The 14,977-nt window shown below is 36.9% G+C and overlaps 3 protein-coding genes across 10 annotated transcripts; 2 read left to right on the forward strand and 1 right to left on the reverse strand.

Annotated features, from left to right (window-relative positions):
* The first annotated feature begins 2,763 nt into the window (after nucleotides 1-2,763).
* On the forward strand, nucleotides 2,764-6,022 carry LOC107896447 (protein KINESIN LIGHT CHAIN-RELATED 1). The gene is made up of 3 exons (XM_016821618.2): nucleotides 2,764-3,903; nucleotides 4,446-5,354; nucleotides 5,521-6,022. The coding sequence occupies exons 1-3, from the start codon at nucleotides 3,293-3,295 to the stop codon at nucleotides 5,747-5,749; spliced, it is 1,749 nt and encodes a 582-aa protein (XP_016677107.2). The 5' UTR covers nucleotides 2,764-3,292; the 3' UTR covers nucleotides 5,750-6,022.
* A 1,289-nt stretch (nucleotides 6,023-7,311) lies between these two features.
* Nucleotides 7,312-9,947, forward strand: LOC107896449 (cyclin-dependent kinase E-1). 7 transcript variants are annotated; one of them, XM_016821621.2, is made up of 3 exons: nucleotides 7,312-7,653; nucleotides 7,744-7,886; nucleotides 8,309-9,947. In XM_016821621.2, exon 3 carries the CDS (start codon nucleotides 8,409-8,411, stop codon nucleotides 9,849-9,851), a length of 1,443 nt encoding a protein of 480 aa, XP_016677110.2. In that variant the 5' UTR covers nucleotides 7,312-7,653; nucleotides 7,744-7,886; nucleotides 8,309-8,408; the 3' UTR covers nucleotides 9,852-9,947. The 7 variants fall into 7 exon arrangements, with proteins under 7 accessions (XP_016677110.2, XP_016677111.2, XP_040932950.1 ...); XM_016821622.2 differs by having other exon boundaries at nucleotides 7,357-7,653; nucleotides 7,741-7,886; XM_041077016.1 differs by having other exon boundaries at nucleotides 7,371-7,653; nucleotides 7,741-7,886; nucleotides 8,373-9,947.
* A 478-nt stretch (nucleotides 9,948-10,425) lies between these two features.
* On the reverse strand, nucleotides 10,426-14,729 carry LOC107896448 (protein NLP6). 2 transcript variants are annotated; one of them, XM_016821620.2, is made up of 6 exons: nucleotides 14,244-14,729; nucleotides 13,188-13,759; nucleotides 12,832-12,879; nucleotides 11,780-12,710; nucleotides 11,203-11,664; nucleotides 10,426-11,103 (listed from the first exon to the last, which is right to left on the reverse strand). In XM_016821620.2, the coding sequence occupies exons 1-6, from the start codon at nucleotides 14,500-14,502 to the stop codon at nucleotides 10,562-10,564; spliced, it is 2,814 nt and encodes a 937-aa protein (XP_016677109.2). In that variant the 5' UTR covers nucleotides 14,503-14,729; the 3' UTR covers nucleotides 10,426-10,561. The 2 variants fall into 2 exon arrangements, with proteins under 2 accessions (XP_016677109.2, XP_016677108.2); XM_016821619.2 differs by having other exon boundaries at nucleotides 10,426-11,664.
* Between the last annotated feature and the right edge of the window lie 248 nt (nucleotides 14,730-14,977).

Consider the following 14,977-nt stretch of genomic DNA (forward strand, 5'->3'; position numbering starts at 1 on the left):
GAAAAGACTATATATGGAGAGCTAATTGATGCATGCAAAACTCCGATTGCTACATACAATAATTGCCCTCGGAAGATATTTGAGGATAAAAAACCTCAATTCTATGAGGTGACAGAAATGAGTGCATTTGACTTTAGTGGTATTTGCTAATGGATGTCACATTTTCATAATCATTCTACAAAGCTTTTGACTAGGTTTTTAGATTATGTTAATCGGGATTTTTTAATATTAATATTTTAAAAGTTTTTGGTCGTACATGTTAAACATTTCGCCACCAGTATAAATCTACATTTTTTTTCACCTCCAAGTTAACAGCACCATTGGCAACATCCAACATGGGTTCTTATGCTAAAACCATGATTCTCCTTTTCTTATTAGTCTGTCTCCAATCATTTATCAGTGAGCAAACATTTCAAAGCATTCAAAGTTGAAGTAGTCAAGTCAGTTTTAAAGATGATTAACAAAGCTTTACCATATTCTGCAGGTGGAAACAAGGGCTCGGACTATGCTGCAAACTCTGCAACTAATGAAGTAAGTTAAACAGCAAATAAATCAAAACTTTTTATCTGTCATAACAGAATAATCTTTTAAACATACATTTCATAACTTTATACTGTAATTTTAATATAAACCATTGTTCCATCTATGTTATTCGGACTTGAACGTCTCCGGATATGCACTCCAACACGAGTATATTCGATTTTTTTTTTTTAAGTTAATGTATTTAAAGAATCCTCTTGATCTATGTTGACATTGGTGTCAATTATAAATGTTTTTAAAAAAAAATAGAGTTAAAGCAACGTAGATTGTCATACTTGTGCTGAGTATATAATGGCTCCACTTTGAAGGGCATGATTCAAGTGCAGATGAGGAAACTGATACTAAATGTTGACATCCAAAGGGACTATAGTCCAGTCACTTCGAACCCAAAACACGAACCCGGACCGCCACGAGGAAAATCAGGGACAGCTTCAACTGCTGGAGGTGGCAGATGAACTTCAATTTAAACTGAAGGCCAGTTAAGTATTACTAAAATAAGATGTTTAGTGGGTTTTGAATATAAAATCTTGGGTGATAATTATGTTATAATACGCTGTTTTCTTCTGTTTTTATTATTATTATTTAGTTGTAAGTTGTTCGAGTATAATTGCTAGCTTTTAAGCTATGAATTGATGTAATATTCTGTATTTCAACGGCAAACTCTGTCTTTCATGGATAAAGAATCTGAAAACTGCAGCAAGTCAACAACTAAGAAGCATATCTTGAAATTGAGAATATCAGAATCCAAAAATGGCTGTCGTTTCTTAGAAACAGCTGGCTATATGAAGTTATGATTCTTCAAATATTATTTTAATAAATAAAAGATTATGAAAAATTAAATATACTTACATCGGATATTCATGTTAGAATTCAAGTAACATGGTTAATGTTAATGGTGTATATTGAAGAAGAAAAATGAGAGATTAAAGTAGAACAAATTAGGTTGACCGGTAGATAGAGCTTTGATTCCATGCTCCATGTTTGATGAATATGTTTTACAGACAAAACTGAAACATCAACAAATAATATGAGATAAAATCTCCATGAATGAATATTAATTGGTTACTATAAGAGAAAAGAAGTAAGAAGAAGGTTATGTAAGCTTAAGGAAAGTCGTGTGGAACATGGGAATTTAATACAGCGAACCAAACTGCTAAATTAAACAAAAGCAACTTTAAAGTTCCAATTTCCAATAATGAAAAAAAAAAACATTAATGTTTTTTTACTCAGATGCAATTTTTTATTGTTTGGGTACGACTTCGATTCAAGCGAATTTAATCAATCTGCTATTTTATAAATTAAATCTATACTTTTATAAATTTCTGATTGAATTTTTGATAAATAATATATGTTAATTAGAATCGATCTTGAAATCGAATTACATTCACACTTAGATCAATATAAATTTGAATAAAATATACATATGATATTTACACATTGTGAAATTCCAACCTAGATTTCAGAACTTTGATTTTTATCAATACTACCAAAACTTCATATTCAAACCTAAATGCTCAAGATTCCAAGACCTCCACTTTTATCAATTAAAAAAAACAATACAATTAAATTTATTTTATAAAAAAGTGTGAAAAATGACAAGTAGATGAAAATTAACTATCACTTAAATGGAAAATGTTTTCAATTAATTTAGTTTAATTTTATTTATTTTAATATTATATTATCTCATAAAAACTTTAAGTTTAAAATTTGACTTTTATTTAGAATAATATTAAATAAAGATAAAATATAGAATATATATTTTTAGCACTTACATTTTCAATACTTAATTTTTTAACACTTATTTTTTCAACCCTTAATTTTTTAATTTATCAAACAACACTTAAATTTGAATTTGTAAATAACATTTCAAATCTAAATTTATTTTTTCTCTAAAATTATTTATTGTCATCATTAAATCTATTTGAATCCAAATAAATCAAATTATTTAACAAATGATTAATCTACTAAATATTTGAATTTAGTATATATAAAAAGAATTAAATAAAAATTTAAAAAATAAATAATAAATTTAAATATCCAAATTCATTATCCATAAAAATAAATAAATTTAGATATTAAATATTCAAAAGTTAATAATGGTTGTGTTTTTGACATAGCATAATTGCTACAAGTTCTTCTTTCTTTAATCCCGTCCATTATCCTTACCCAAATATTATTTAAATTTATAAAAGTAAATTGAATATAAACAGAGGTTGCCATTTTTAAATACATTATAGGGCGTAGCCAACGTTAAATGGTAGTGTCGGTCGGAGACCGTTGCAAACGGCAGAAAAAGCCAAAAACAGAACAGTTGACAAATATAAAGACATATATACCCTCAAATCGTACCGGGCACTGCCGCAACCCGCAACGCCAGGCAGGCAATATCTACTTCTTTCTTTGAGTCATACGGCGTATTGGTTGTGGTGAGCTGAACTCAAGTCGAATGCAGCCAAAGTCAAATTCCCAGAGGACTTCAGTTACTGTCCGCTTATTACATTTTACACGACAGTTCACAATTTACTGTTTTGTCCTCGCGTTCAATTACATTTATATTTTATAGTCTCTCTCTCATCACTGACCTGGCTCAAACCTCCCCCTCAAGATTGGTAACTGGTGGCTTGTTCTAATCTTCTAAGAGTGTTCTTTATTTTTATTTTTTATTTTAATTTTTAATTCATTTCTCTCCTTCATCAAATCATCCGAGTTTTCTTTCATCTTCCAATTCGATTTTATTTTATTTTTGGATCCAATGCCGGGTCTCAAATCTCCACCAGATGCTCCTCCGCTACGGATTGCAGTTTCGGAGCCACCGTCTCATAATCCAGTTCGTACCCCAAACAAAAAGATTCCATCGCCTTCTCCTTCTCGATCCAAGGCTTCCGCAGCTCGCTCCGCAAAGAAGCCTCCACCCGACTCACCCAACCCGGATGATTCCTCACTCGACAACCCGGATCTCGGCCCTTTTTTGCTCAAGTTGGCCCGAGACACCATTGCTTCTGGAGAGGGTCCTACTAAAGCTTTGGACTATGCGATTCGAGCAGCGAAGTCTTTCGAGAGATGCGCCGTGGAAGGCGAGCCCAGTTTGGATCTGGCGATGAGCTTGCACGTGCTGGCGGCGATTTATTGCAGCTTGGGGAGGTTCGATGAGGCGGTTCCGGTGCTGGAGCGGGCGATTCAAGTACCGGATGTGGAACGGGGCCCGGATCACGCGTTGGCTGCCTTTTCGGGGCATATGCAGCTGGGGGATACGTACTCAATGCTGGGTCAAGTGGAGAAGTCAATTGGGTGCTATGAACAAGGGCTAAAGATTCAGATCCAGGCTCTGGGAGAGACCGACGCCAGAGTTGGCGAGACTTGCAGGTATGGATTTTTTTTGTCTAGATTTATAGCAGATTTGAGATCTTTTGGGTGTTTGTTGAATAGGGTGAAGCGCAAACTATGTACTCTTTGCGAAGAGGTACAAAGATAGGATAGTTTACTAGGTATTGATACAAATCATATATATATATGAGTGTCTATATGTCCATATATATATGGCCGATTGCTGGAATCTGGAAGAAATAAAGGGCTAATTTTATCCTGATTCCATAAGGGATTAAACTTTTAACTAGAAAGATAATGAACTTAAAACCATGTAGCAACCTGCAAGCCATTTGCTTCTTCCATGGTGCTTCGTAGAGTGTAATATGGTTTGTTGTCACTGTAATTAATGAATGGATCGTAGGTTTTAACTTAAAATACAGGATGCTATTGAAGGTCAGTTCTTGTTGGATGTACTTATTTTTCCTTGCGGAGATTTTTGGTGTTTGATTTGTTCTGTTTCTTGGTTTTCCCCGGAATGGTTATTTTGTATTTTTGCATAAAATTGTTCAAGTTTTGTTCATGAATAATGGAAATGATAGGTACTTGGCTGAGGCCCATGTTCAAGCAATGCAATTTGATAAAGCTGAAGAATTGTGCAAGAAAACTCTTGAGATACATCATGCACACAGTGAACCAGCATCGCTGGAAGAGGCAGCCGACCGCAGGTTGATGGCACTCGTATGTGAGGCAAAGGGAGATTACGAGGCGGCTCTTGAGCACCTTGTCCTAGCCAGCATGGCAATGATTGCCAATGGGCAGGAGAATGAAGTAGCTTCAATTGATGTCAGCATTGGCAATATTTACATGTCTCTATGTCGCTTTGATGAGGCCGTCTTCTCCTACCAGAAGGCACTAACAGTTTTCAAATCATCAAAGGGTGACAACCACCCTTCAGTTGCCTCCGTCTTTGTACGACTTGCGGATCTATACCACAGAACAGGAAAGCTCCGAGAATCAAAGTCCTATTGTGAAAATGCCCTGAGGATCTTTGCAAAACCCGTGCCTGGAACCACAGCAGAAGAGATAGCTGGTGGGTTAACCGAAATTTCAGCCATATATGAATCTGTTGATGAGCCTGAGGAGGCTTTGAAGCTCTTGCAGAAAGCAATGAAGTTGTTGGAAGACAAACCCGGTCAGCAAAGCACAATTGCAGGAATTGAAGCTCGAATAGGGGTGATGTTTTACATTCTTGGGAGGTATGATGAGTCAAGGAACTCTTTCGAGAGTGCAGTAACAAAGCTTAGAGCAAGTGGGGAGAGGAAATCGGCCTTCTTTGGGGTTCTCTTGAACCAGATGGGCTTGGCTTGTGTCCAATTATTCAAGATTGACGAGGCTGCCGAGTTGTTTGAAGAAGCACGAGCAATACTCGAGCAAGAATGCGGCCCATGTCATCAGGATACCCTGGGAATATACAGCAATCTTGCAGCAACTTATGATGCTATGGGAAGGTAACTAATATTTTAAACTACCATGCATCAAATTCCATTCAACCTAGCTTATTATCCATTCTAGTTCCATCATGTATTGTTAAATGTTATAGCATAATATGCTTTTACAGTACAATGTTATATATATCAAGAATTCAGTTACTTAATCTTCTGATATAAAAATCAGGGTTGAAGATGCAATCGAGATATTGGAGTATGTACTAAAATTACGAGAAGAAAAACTTGGAATAGCAAATCCGGATTTTGAAGACGAAAAGAATAGGCTGGCTGAGCTCCTGAAAGAAGCGGGCAGGTCACGCAACAGAAAAGCAAAATCACTGGAAAATCTCATCGATCCGAACTCAAAGAGGACGGCAAAGAAAGAGGGGACGAAAAAATGGGGTTTCAGAATTTGAAAGGAGGCATTTCCCAGGTCGTATCTAATCTGTTTTTCCAACTTATATCCACATTCTGTATCATGGAAGATCATGTATAGTGTTACAAGTTGTAATTTCTTGAGCTTTCTGTATTTGGAGCTTTAAGATTTCATAGTTTTTTCCCTTAACCTTTTTACTATTGTTATTTGTGTTATTGAATGTCTGTGATATGCTCTTGAAATTTGGAAAAGAAGAATGTTCGTTTGAGTGAATAAATCTTTGGGTGAATAAATTTGATTATATGTTTCTGTATCTTTCTATTGTAAACTAATGTATCAACTAAATTTGATTTTTAGTCTCTATCCCTCCATTTTTCACCCGTTGCAATACTATATTCAACTAAAACTTTATTTATGAAACTCACATTTCATCCGTGATAATTCAGCCAAAAGTGTGTCAACGCCATTTTCATCCTTGGAAAAATCTAACAATGCTATAATGATCACCATTGCTTTTCCTCTTTGGCTCTCCTCTACAATACCAAAATTTTGATTTGACTAATAGAGTATAGCATCTTTATTCCAACCTAGACACAGAATAAAAGAAACAACAATTGACAATGAAAATGATGTTGCCAATCAAATCTAACCCATTAAGGGCATTCAAACCCATATGCGCTATGAGTAGGTCACCGAGAGGGTCTCTCTCTCCTTCAAAAGAGCACCTAAGAGGGTCAATGCTCCTCAAACCACTCTCTTCCATCATATTTAGGGAACTTCTATAATATCTTCGTTCAGCTCAGTCCAAGGGGCACAAAATGTATGTAAGATCTAAGAAACCTTAAAAATGGGCAAGAGACTCTTTCCAATTTTATTCTTTGTTTGTATCAGTACTAACTTAAAACATAGAAAGATGTTCTGGAGATCAAACTCCAACGCCCTTTGGCCCTTCTTTCGTTCTTTTATAGGTTCATCTAGCCCCTCCAGTAGCCAGCTACCCATCTTGCTAAAATCCACTTTCTAGTTGAACAAAAAACCCTTTTAACCCTAAGTAGGTTTTAGGTGGGTAAAAACTTTTGAGATAGCATTTAATGAAGAGAAAAATGAGATGACATTCATTTATGGGAACGAGATATATATGAGATGGTATAATGGGTTCATAGAATCTTTCCGTACTCCGTGTTATATTTTTAATAAAATTATTATCGAATATCAAAATTAATCTTTAATTTTTTTTAACCACCTTCTTTATTTGTTTGAATTTCGCTAATCCACAAGATAGAAATTAAAAATTACGCGAGATAAATGTTATACATGTTTCTTTTTTAAAAAATGGTTCTTTATCTTAAATGATATATATTTTTTAAAATGTGGTTATCCTATCCTTAATGATTTTAAAAAAAATTATAAATAAAAATTAATAAATAAACTAAAATATTAAAAAAGAAAGTAACAATTTTTAGAAATAAAACATATATCAGTTTTAACTCTATTTTCATGGAATCAATTTCCTTTTACTAATTTTAATTTCGTACTTGGCGGCTTTTCGTCCAATGCAAAACATTTTAATATCAAACAACAAATGCGATGCCGTTTCGTCTCCGACAACAAAATCTCCCAGAATAACCCCAGCAAATTACATGTATACAGATACCCCATCTGGAAAAAGTAAACGAACTCCTCAAAGGAGTTTTATGTAATTTGAAACTAACTTGATCGGCACATTCAAAAATCTTTTTCATTTATTTTGATATTTTAGGAAATAAATTTTCCTTTTTCCCAATCGATTTGCCCAAGTAAAGATCCCCACTTTCCCCACTCTTCCAGGTGACCCTTCATCCTGGAATCAGGCAAAACATTAATTAAAATTGTTGTTTTAATTTCAGCGTCATTTTTATTATTTTTAAAGTAATTCGAGGAACCCTAGTTTCCCCAACTTGAAAGGTAATAAGGCGACAGTTTTATTTCAATAATTTGATTCTTTATCTTTTGCTAATTTCTGTAATTTTATTCTGATATTTTTCATACAAGAAGTTCAAATTTCTTTTGCTACGAAACTTGGTGAAAAGTTCAAGCTTGTGGACAAGCTGATTTCCAATCAGTAGATTTTGCATTGAACTCGTGGCCTGAAACGCCTGAGACGATGCCGTTGTCGTTCTTGGTCAACAAATTTTGTGGTATTTTTTTTTCTTTCCTCAGATTTCTTATCTGTTTGTCGAGATAATTGTGAGAAAATATGGATTTGTTCAAGATTTTGTGAAGATAATTTTGGCGTTTGTTGTGCTTAGGTAAAATGCAATAGGAAATTTCACATTTAGGAAATTACAGAAGCTAACTATGATTTGAGTTGTAATCTCTCTTTTTCACTCGTTTTATTTAGTTGATCAAGTTTCTTAACAATGACTGAACTTATTTAGCTTTTGTTTGGTGTTAAACGAAACTTGTTTGATAATTGGATGAGGCTTAAATCCGATTACCCTTTTACTGAGAGATCTCTATTTATGTGTTTAATGGTAAAAGTCAATCTTTTGTAGAATTAGAGATAATTATTTTGCTATTTGATGAGTTCTTGACATTGTTATGCTGCTATGAATTTCAGGGGATTACATTTATGAACTGCAATAACATATAATGGCATCACAAGCTTATCATCTTCTCTTAAGGTAGTTAGGTACTGAATGCTGTAAAGCACAGAAACCATGGGAGACGGAAATAACAACTCAGGCAGAGGCATTGCAGCCAACAATACTCCATCCAGCAACAGTGAGAAGCCGGAGTGGCTGCAACAGTACAATCTGCTCGGCAAAATTGGTGAAGGTACTTATGGTCTTGTGTTTCTTGCTAGAATCAAGTCTCCGACAAACCGTGGAAAATGCATTGCTATTAAGAAGTTCAAGCAGTCCAAGGATGGGGATGGTGTCTCCCCCACTGCCATCCGAGAAATCATGTTGCTCCGGGAGATTTCACACGAGAATGTTGTGAAGCTTGTGAATGTGCACATTAATCACGCAGATATGTCATTATACCTGGCTTTTGATTATGCTGAATATGACCTCTATGAAATCATTAAGCTCCACAGGGACAAGGTTAATCATGCCATGAACCAATACACTGTTAAGTCATTGCTCTGGCAGCTGCTTAATGGACTGAACTATCTCCACAGCAACTGGATCATACATCGAGATCTAAAGCCGTCAAATATATTGGTTATGGGTGAAGGTGAAGAGCAAGGGGTTGTCAAAATTGCTGATTTTGGACTTGCAAGGATTTATCAAGCTCCCTTGAAGCCATTATCTGAAAATGGTGTAGTTGTAACTATTTGGTACCGTGCACCTGAATTGCTTCTTGGTGCAAAGCACTATACCAGTGCAGTTGATATGTGGGCTGTTGGATGTATTTTTGCTGAGCTTTTGACTTTGAAGCCACTTTTTCAAGGTGCAGAAGCCAAATCTACACCAAATCCTTTTCAACTGGATCAACTGGACAAGATATTTAAGATCTTAGGCCATCCCACCCTGGAAAAGTGGCCTACGCTTGCAAGTCTTCCACATTGGCAATCAGATGTGCAGCACATTCAATCACACAAGTACGAAAATGCTGGACTTCACAGTGTTGTTCATCTTTCTCCGAAGAGTCCTGCATTTGACCTTTTATCTAGGATGCTTGAATATGATCCTCGTAAGCGTATAACTGCTGCACAGGCCTTAGAGCATGAGTACTTCAGAATTGAGCCCCTACCAGGTCGCAATGCACTGGTACCCAGCCAGCCAGGAGAGAAAATAGTTAATTATCCTACTCGTCCGGTGGACCAGAATACTGATTTTGAAGGGACAACCAGCATTCAGCAACCATCACAACCTGTGTCATCTGGAAATGTAGCTGGTGGCATGGGTGCTCATGTAGGGAGAAATGGATCTGTGAATCGGCCCATGCCACCTCCTCCCATGCAGAGAATGCCACAGGGCATTATGGCTTATAATTTCCCATCACAGGCTGGAGTGGGTGGTGGAATAAATCCAGGAGGCATGCCAATGCAACGAAATCTTGCTGCCCAAGCTCATCAGCAGCAACAGTTGAGAAGGAAAGATCCAGGAATGGGCATGACTGGATACCCTCCGCAGCAAAAATCAAGACGCATGTAAGAAAATTAACTTCTGATATGTTAATCATCTCAATGTAATTGAGTACGGTGTTGTATTCTTTCAATTTCAGTATATTATTAAACTTATTTCATGGAATTTATAGCCCATTGACTTGTGCGAGATCTATAGATCTATTAATATGAACTCTCTGCGTGTTCAATCACAAACCATTCTTCAAATTCAAAGTCATAGACTACTGTGAGATCAATCCCCTAGGTTCAAAATGTCCGTTGAATAACCTTACTGTTATTGCTTGATGAACATTTGATGTCCATATGTTGCAATTTTTTTTTTTTTTTGTTTGACGACTTATGAATTTAGTTATTTGAACGTTAGCAAAGATCAGGTGCACAGGCCCCAGCATGAAGAGGCCTCCAAAGCTTACAAGTCACTGATCTCAAACCTCAACATTTTGTTCTTACGAGGGAAACATGGTATCTTTATATTTTATTTTTTTCTTTAGTTAAGGTTTTCTTTTACCAGGTGATGATGAAGTAGGTTAGAAAAATCTTGAATGGAGTTCCAATTTGAGTTTTGGTAATCATTTGCCTTCTTTTTGTCTTGCTTTAGCAGAGACGAGAATTGGGATTTTTATTAGTTAAAAAGAAAGGTTTCTTACAACTTGAGAAAGCACTTGGAACCAAAACCTGTACTTTCACTCACCTAGAATTCTATGACTACAAGAATTAAATTCTAAAATTACAACCTAATCATAACACTCCAGTACTCTCACAGGAGCTACCTAGATTGGCCATCGCACTTTGAACAGACAATCTCACCATATTGCTGCCTGATGATATTGAAACATCTAGACATTCCTGAAGGTCGGAATCGCAAGCTATCAAAACCCATTCATTATCCTCATCCAAATACTTGATTTCAAAAGTACCCACATCCAGCTTCAGCCTCTTGGCCACTTCCTCTTTCAGTTCTACCATACCAGAAGTTAAGGAGATCCGAAATCTAATTATATCTTCTCTGTATGTAGCCTTAACCGTCACACTTGTTTTTTCCTGCCTAGCTGTTAAATTGGGTGTTGATCGAGTATAAGTAGTTGTGGCCTGCTTGAGAGCCAGATCAGAATATGGAGGTGGTGTCTCATCTACGGCGGCTTCCGCTGCTGAAGGGCATAAGTTTCTCAAGTCTTTAGAACTTCCGGCACCCTCTACTAGCATACCCCCAAAGGGCTCTTGACATTCTGTAGCCAGAAGGGCTTCGGGCATTGAGAATGTGGCTGATACATTCAACCCCCCTAAAGATTGAAAGGCAAATTCAGGAGGGCTGTGTGCTTTAAAGCATTGAATGGAATTGAGTGGATCTTTAGTACATGCACTTTCAATTTCAGGATTACCTTGGCACAGGCCACGAGAAGTAGGCATGTCAGCACTCTCTTCTCTTTGGCATCTCATTACTTCTTCCCTTTCATCCATGTTTGGTGAAAGCCCATTCAGCTGAGGGAAAAGTTCTTGGCTCGATGTCCTCCCTCCCAGCAACCAATCTTCCACCAAAGCTTGTCCATTGCTTCCCTGTGTACTATCATCTTTTTCACCTTGAGGCTCCAAGGGTTTGGATTTTGGTGAGTTCTGTTGATTGGAACCTTTCAAACTGCTTGGCCATGATACCGAACCAACAGTAACTGGGAGCGGACTACTGGCGAGAGAAGCTAAACCAAATGTGCTGTCTGTCGTACCTTGGACAGATTCAATAACACATTTTAGCTTGCTCAAGGAACGGTTAACTTTGTTGATCCTACGAGATGGCCATCGGGAGATCCCATGCTGCCTGCAGATGCGCTTCATTGTTGTAGGACAAACTGTAAAGCAAAAATCTCCCTGAGCATAGTCCATTTAAATAGTACCAAAACTGTATTCCAGATTATATAATATAAGTTTAAAGGCCAAGAAAAATTTTCATATGGAGCATATTACCACCAAGGCTTTTTGCAGCATCTTTGAGACTCCCTGCAAAATACTGTTGGAGCACCTCCAGACTAATTGATTTCTCGGTTTTCCCACGTTTTCTCTCCAGTTTTTTTCCATCTTTATTCTGTGGAAGACAAACAGGTTTGTCACTTCTGCTAGCTGCAACGCTACCTCCAGTAGTTGCAGGGTCAAGATTCATGGTTAAATGCTGTCGTGACGAATCTAATTGTAGTTCTCTATCTGGTGAGGTGTTAATCCCAGGTGGTGATTTCACAGATGGAGGGATTGGAACCGATTCAAGTATCGAATCATGCCTTTCATCTGAAGAAGCTTCAATGATTTGGATAAATCCTTCACTCTCTTCAAGTTTGGCTCCGGAAGCAACCTTAAGACTTCGGAAATGCTGCTTCATTGTTGCCAGTATGGAGCCCAACAAAGTCCGTTGTTCATTGCTGTCAACAATAGCAGAGGGCAAAAAGAATTCAAGAACATAATCATCATCTCCGGTATAAGCACTCCGTAAACAGATTGCGAAACATGCGGTTAATCCAAACATGCGAGCATAGTGTACCAAGGGGTACTCAGTTTTGCAAAACTGGGTAATGTTGGCACAGAAGCACGAGTTGTGGCATAAAAAGGCCCGACCAGCAACACCCTGACCCTTTTGTAGGTGATGCTCGAGACAAGCCTCTCGGAAACCCCACGTGTGAGCATCTACAACATAGGAAGCCAAATCAGTTGTTGACATACAGACTTGTCCCATGCAGCTACCATCAAAGCTTGTACAGCTTCTTTTTAGACCACCACCATAGGCCAGAACACTGCGATGCTGGCAAGGAACCCAGGTTTGAGCCAAAGGTAGTTTGTGATTTTCACATACTATTGTCAAAATCTCCAAAATTTCAGCCAACGCATTTTGGCGACTTTTATTGCAAATCTGGTATAAAAGCATTACTTCATCAGTAACAGACAGAAGAAATGAAATAACACCATACATTTTTTTGCAGTATCCATAAAGAGAACTAACAGATTTGAAGAATAAGCTTTTAAAGCTTCACCTGGGTGATCGGATGATCCAATATTTCTGAACTCTTCAAATTCACTGCCTGCATGAGAACTGAAATCATGTGACTGAGGAATCTCGAAGCATTTTAACATATTATTTGCCAAGAATCAGTGCTTAAGAATACAGAAGGAAAATAAGAAGGGTTCTTTGAAAAAGTCTCCAATGGACGGACTGGATGTGAATGTCAAATATGGGTATATATTCAACACAGATGTGTTCAGTTTTTTAAAGTTCTTTCATTTATTTGAACTTTGGAGTCCTTGGAAAGTCGTATTACTATATTCGTATCGGGGAAATGCGTACTTAGAGAAAAATACAAGGTTAGGATGTACTGGAAAGAAACACAACCTGAAGTGCTCTGCATACTTTATCAACCTCAGGTGCATAGTTAATCTTCTGTGAAGTCATTATGAGTTCAAGTACACCAACACAAGACTGCATTGAAGGTTCAAACACTGGCAATGCCAAGGTTCCCTGAACATTGTAATGCAAAGCATGACCGAGCCGTGAGTACTCTTTGCTCGAATAATACTGCACATTTGGAGTCCATTCTGGCAATTTCTGCAGGAAAACACGACCGGGAAGCCCGAGCTGCTTATCACTCTCCCCATCGACAGAAAACATGTACATCAATGAAACCATCCGATACTGATGCAGCCCGTTGCTATTCGGATCGAGAACAAAGGGTTGTCCCGAAGTCGTTAGGACATATCGGCCACCAGTCTTTATGGGCGCCCAAACCTGTGCTAGAACATGTTGTTGTGTCGATTCTTTGAAGTAACGCAGTGCCTGAGTCATCCTTTCTTTCATTGCACAATAACTATCCGGGTTCTCAAGTGGAACCGGTCCCAGAAATGGCGAAGACAGCCCTCTCTTATTATCGTCTTCCTTGGGATTCTCATTCACTGAATTGGAAGTGCCTGCATTTAGTATAGTTTTGAAATACAAATCAAGTCAGTTAAGCAAACATGTACAGTTTCTAGAATGATGCTCTAGAATAAGCTCAGAAAATTGTAGAATATTAGGTACCCCATATTGTATTTTTATTCAATCATAAGTTCAATTTCCTTCTTCCATGGAATTAGGGTCTTGAGAAACTTAAAAAAGGGATTTAAAAAACCGAAGAGATGAGATGATTTCGGACACGTAATAAAAATTATAAAAATATTAAATATTATCAGGTACCAATCATTTTGGATATGAAATGAAAATATTTCCATAAACATAAACAAAATTTTCAGGGTTCCAAGAAGGATCAAATTCAACCAAGACAGACCAAACCAAATTCAAGCTTCAAATCAACAAACTAAAACACGAAAAACCCAAAAAGTAATCAGCTAATACAAATAAGAAAGCCAAAAAGAAAAAGAGAATAAAATATTGGAAGTCCAAAAAAGGACTAACAGGTTAGGAAAAGATTGTAACCGGCTGCAGACCCAAGCTTACTATCCTCATCAGAGAAAGTCCAGAGAGGAGAAAAAGGCTGCTCAGAAGAAGATATGATGAAAGGAGAAGGTGGGTTAGAAAGGAAAGTCAGCTGATCCAACGGCCAGGAATTGTGGAGATCAACGCCATCATCATCATCATCAACCGAATCCATGATCCCCTGCGTTTGTTGTTTTGGCGGGAAAGGACATGCTTTGTCTTCCTCTGGCTCACACATTCTCCTGGGGAAAAGGAAATTTTTTGCTCCTTAAAAAAATTTCTTGTTATTTGGGATGGAGAAAGGAAAGTTGTTTTCCTCTGTGCTTTTTTGTTTGGTGGGGAGAGACAGAGAAGAAGGAAAAAAAACCAACAAAAAGAAAAAACACATACGTAATACAATACAGTGACTTGTTTTGTTTCTGCGCATATTTGTTAATTCACGCATACTGGCATATTGATGCAGAAAGGACATTTTTATCTCTTGGTTTAAATATATTTTTATTTAATAATCAAAACTATCAATCCTCCTTCAATTCTGAAATAAGATCATAATACGCACTCGAATTTATTTATTTTTTACACAGATAAAAATATCAATATAAGTTAAATTAATATTTAATCAACATTATTTAATTAAATATTAATTTAATTGATAATCAGTTAAAATTACCTCAAACATATTAACTTCAAAACTCAATGCAAACAGAAACCAC

Source organism: Gossypium hirsutum, chromosome A09 (genome assembly GCF_007990345.1).
Source record: "Gossypium hirsutum isolate 1008001.06 chromosome A09, Gossypium_hirsutum_v2.1, whole genome shotgun sequence".
NCBI classification, from domain to species: domain Eukaryota; kingdom Viridiplantae; phylum Streptophyta; class Magnoliopsida; order Malvales; family Malvaceae; genus Gossypium; species Gossypium hirsutum.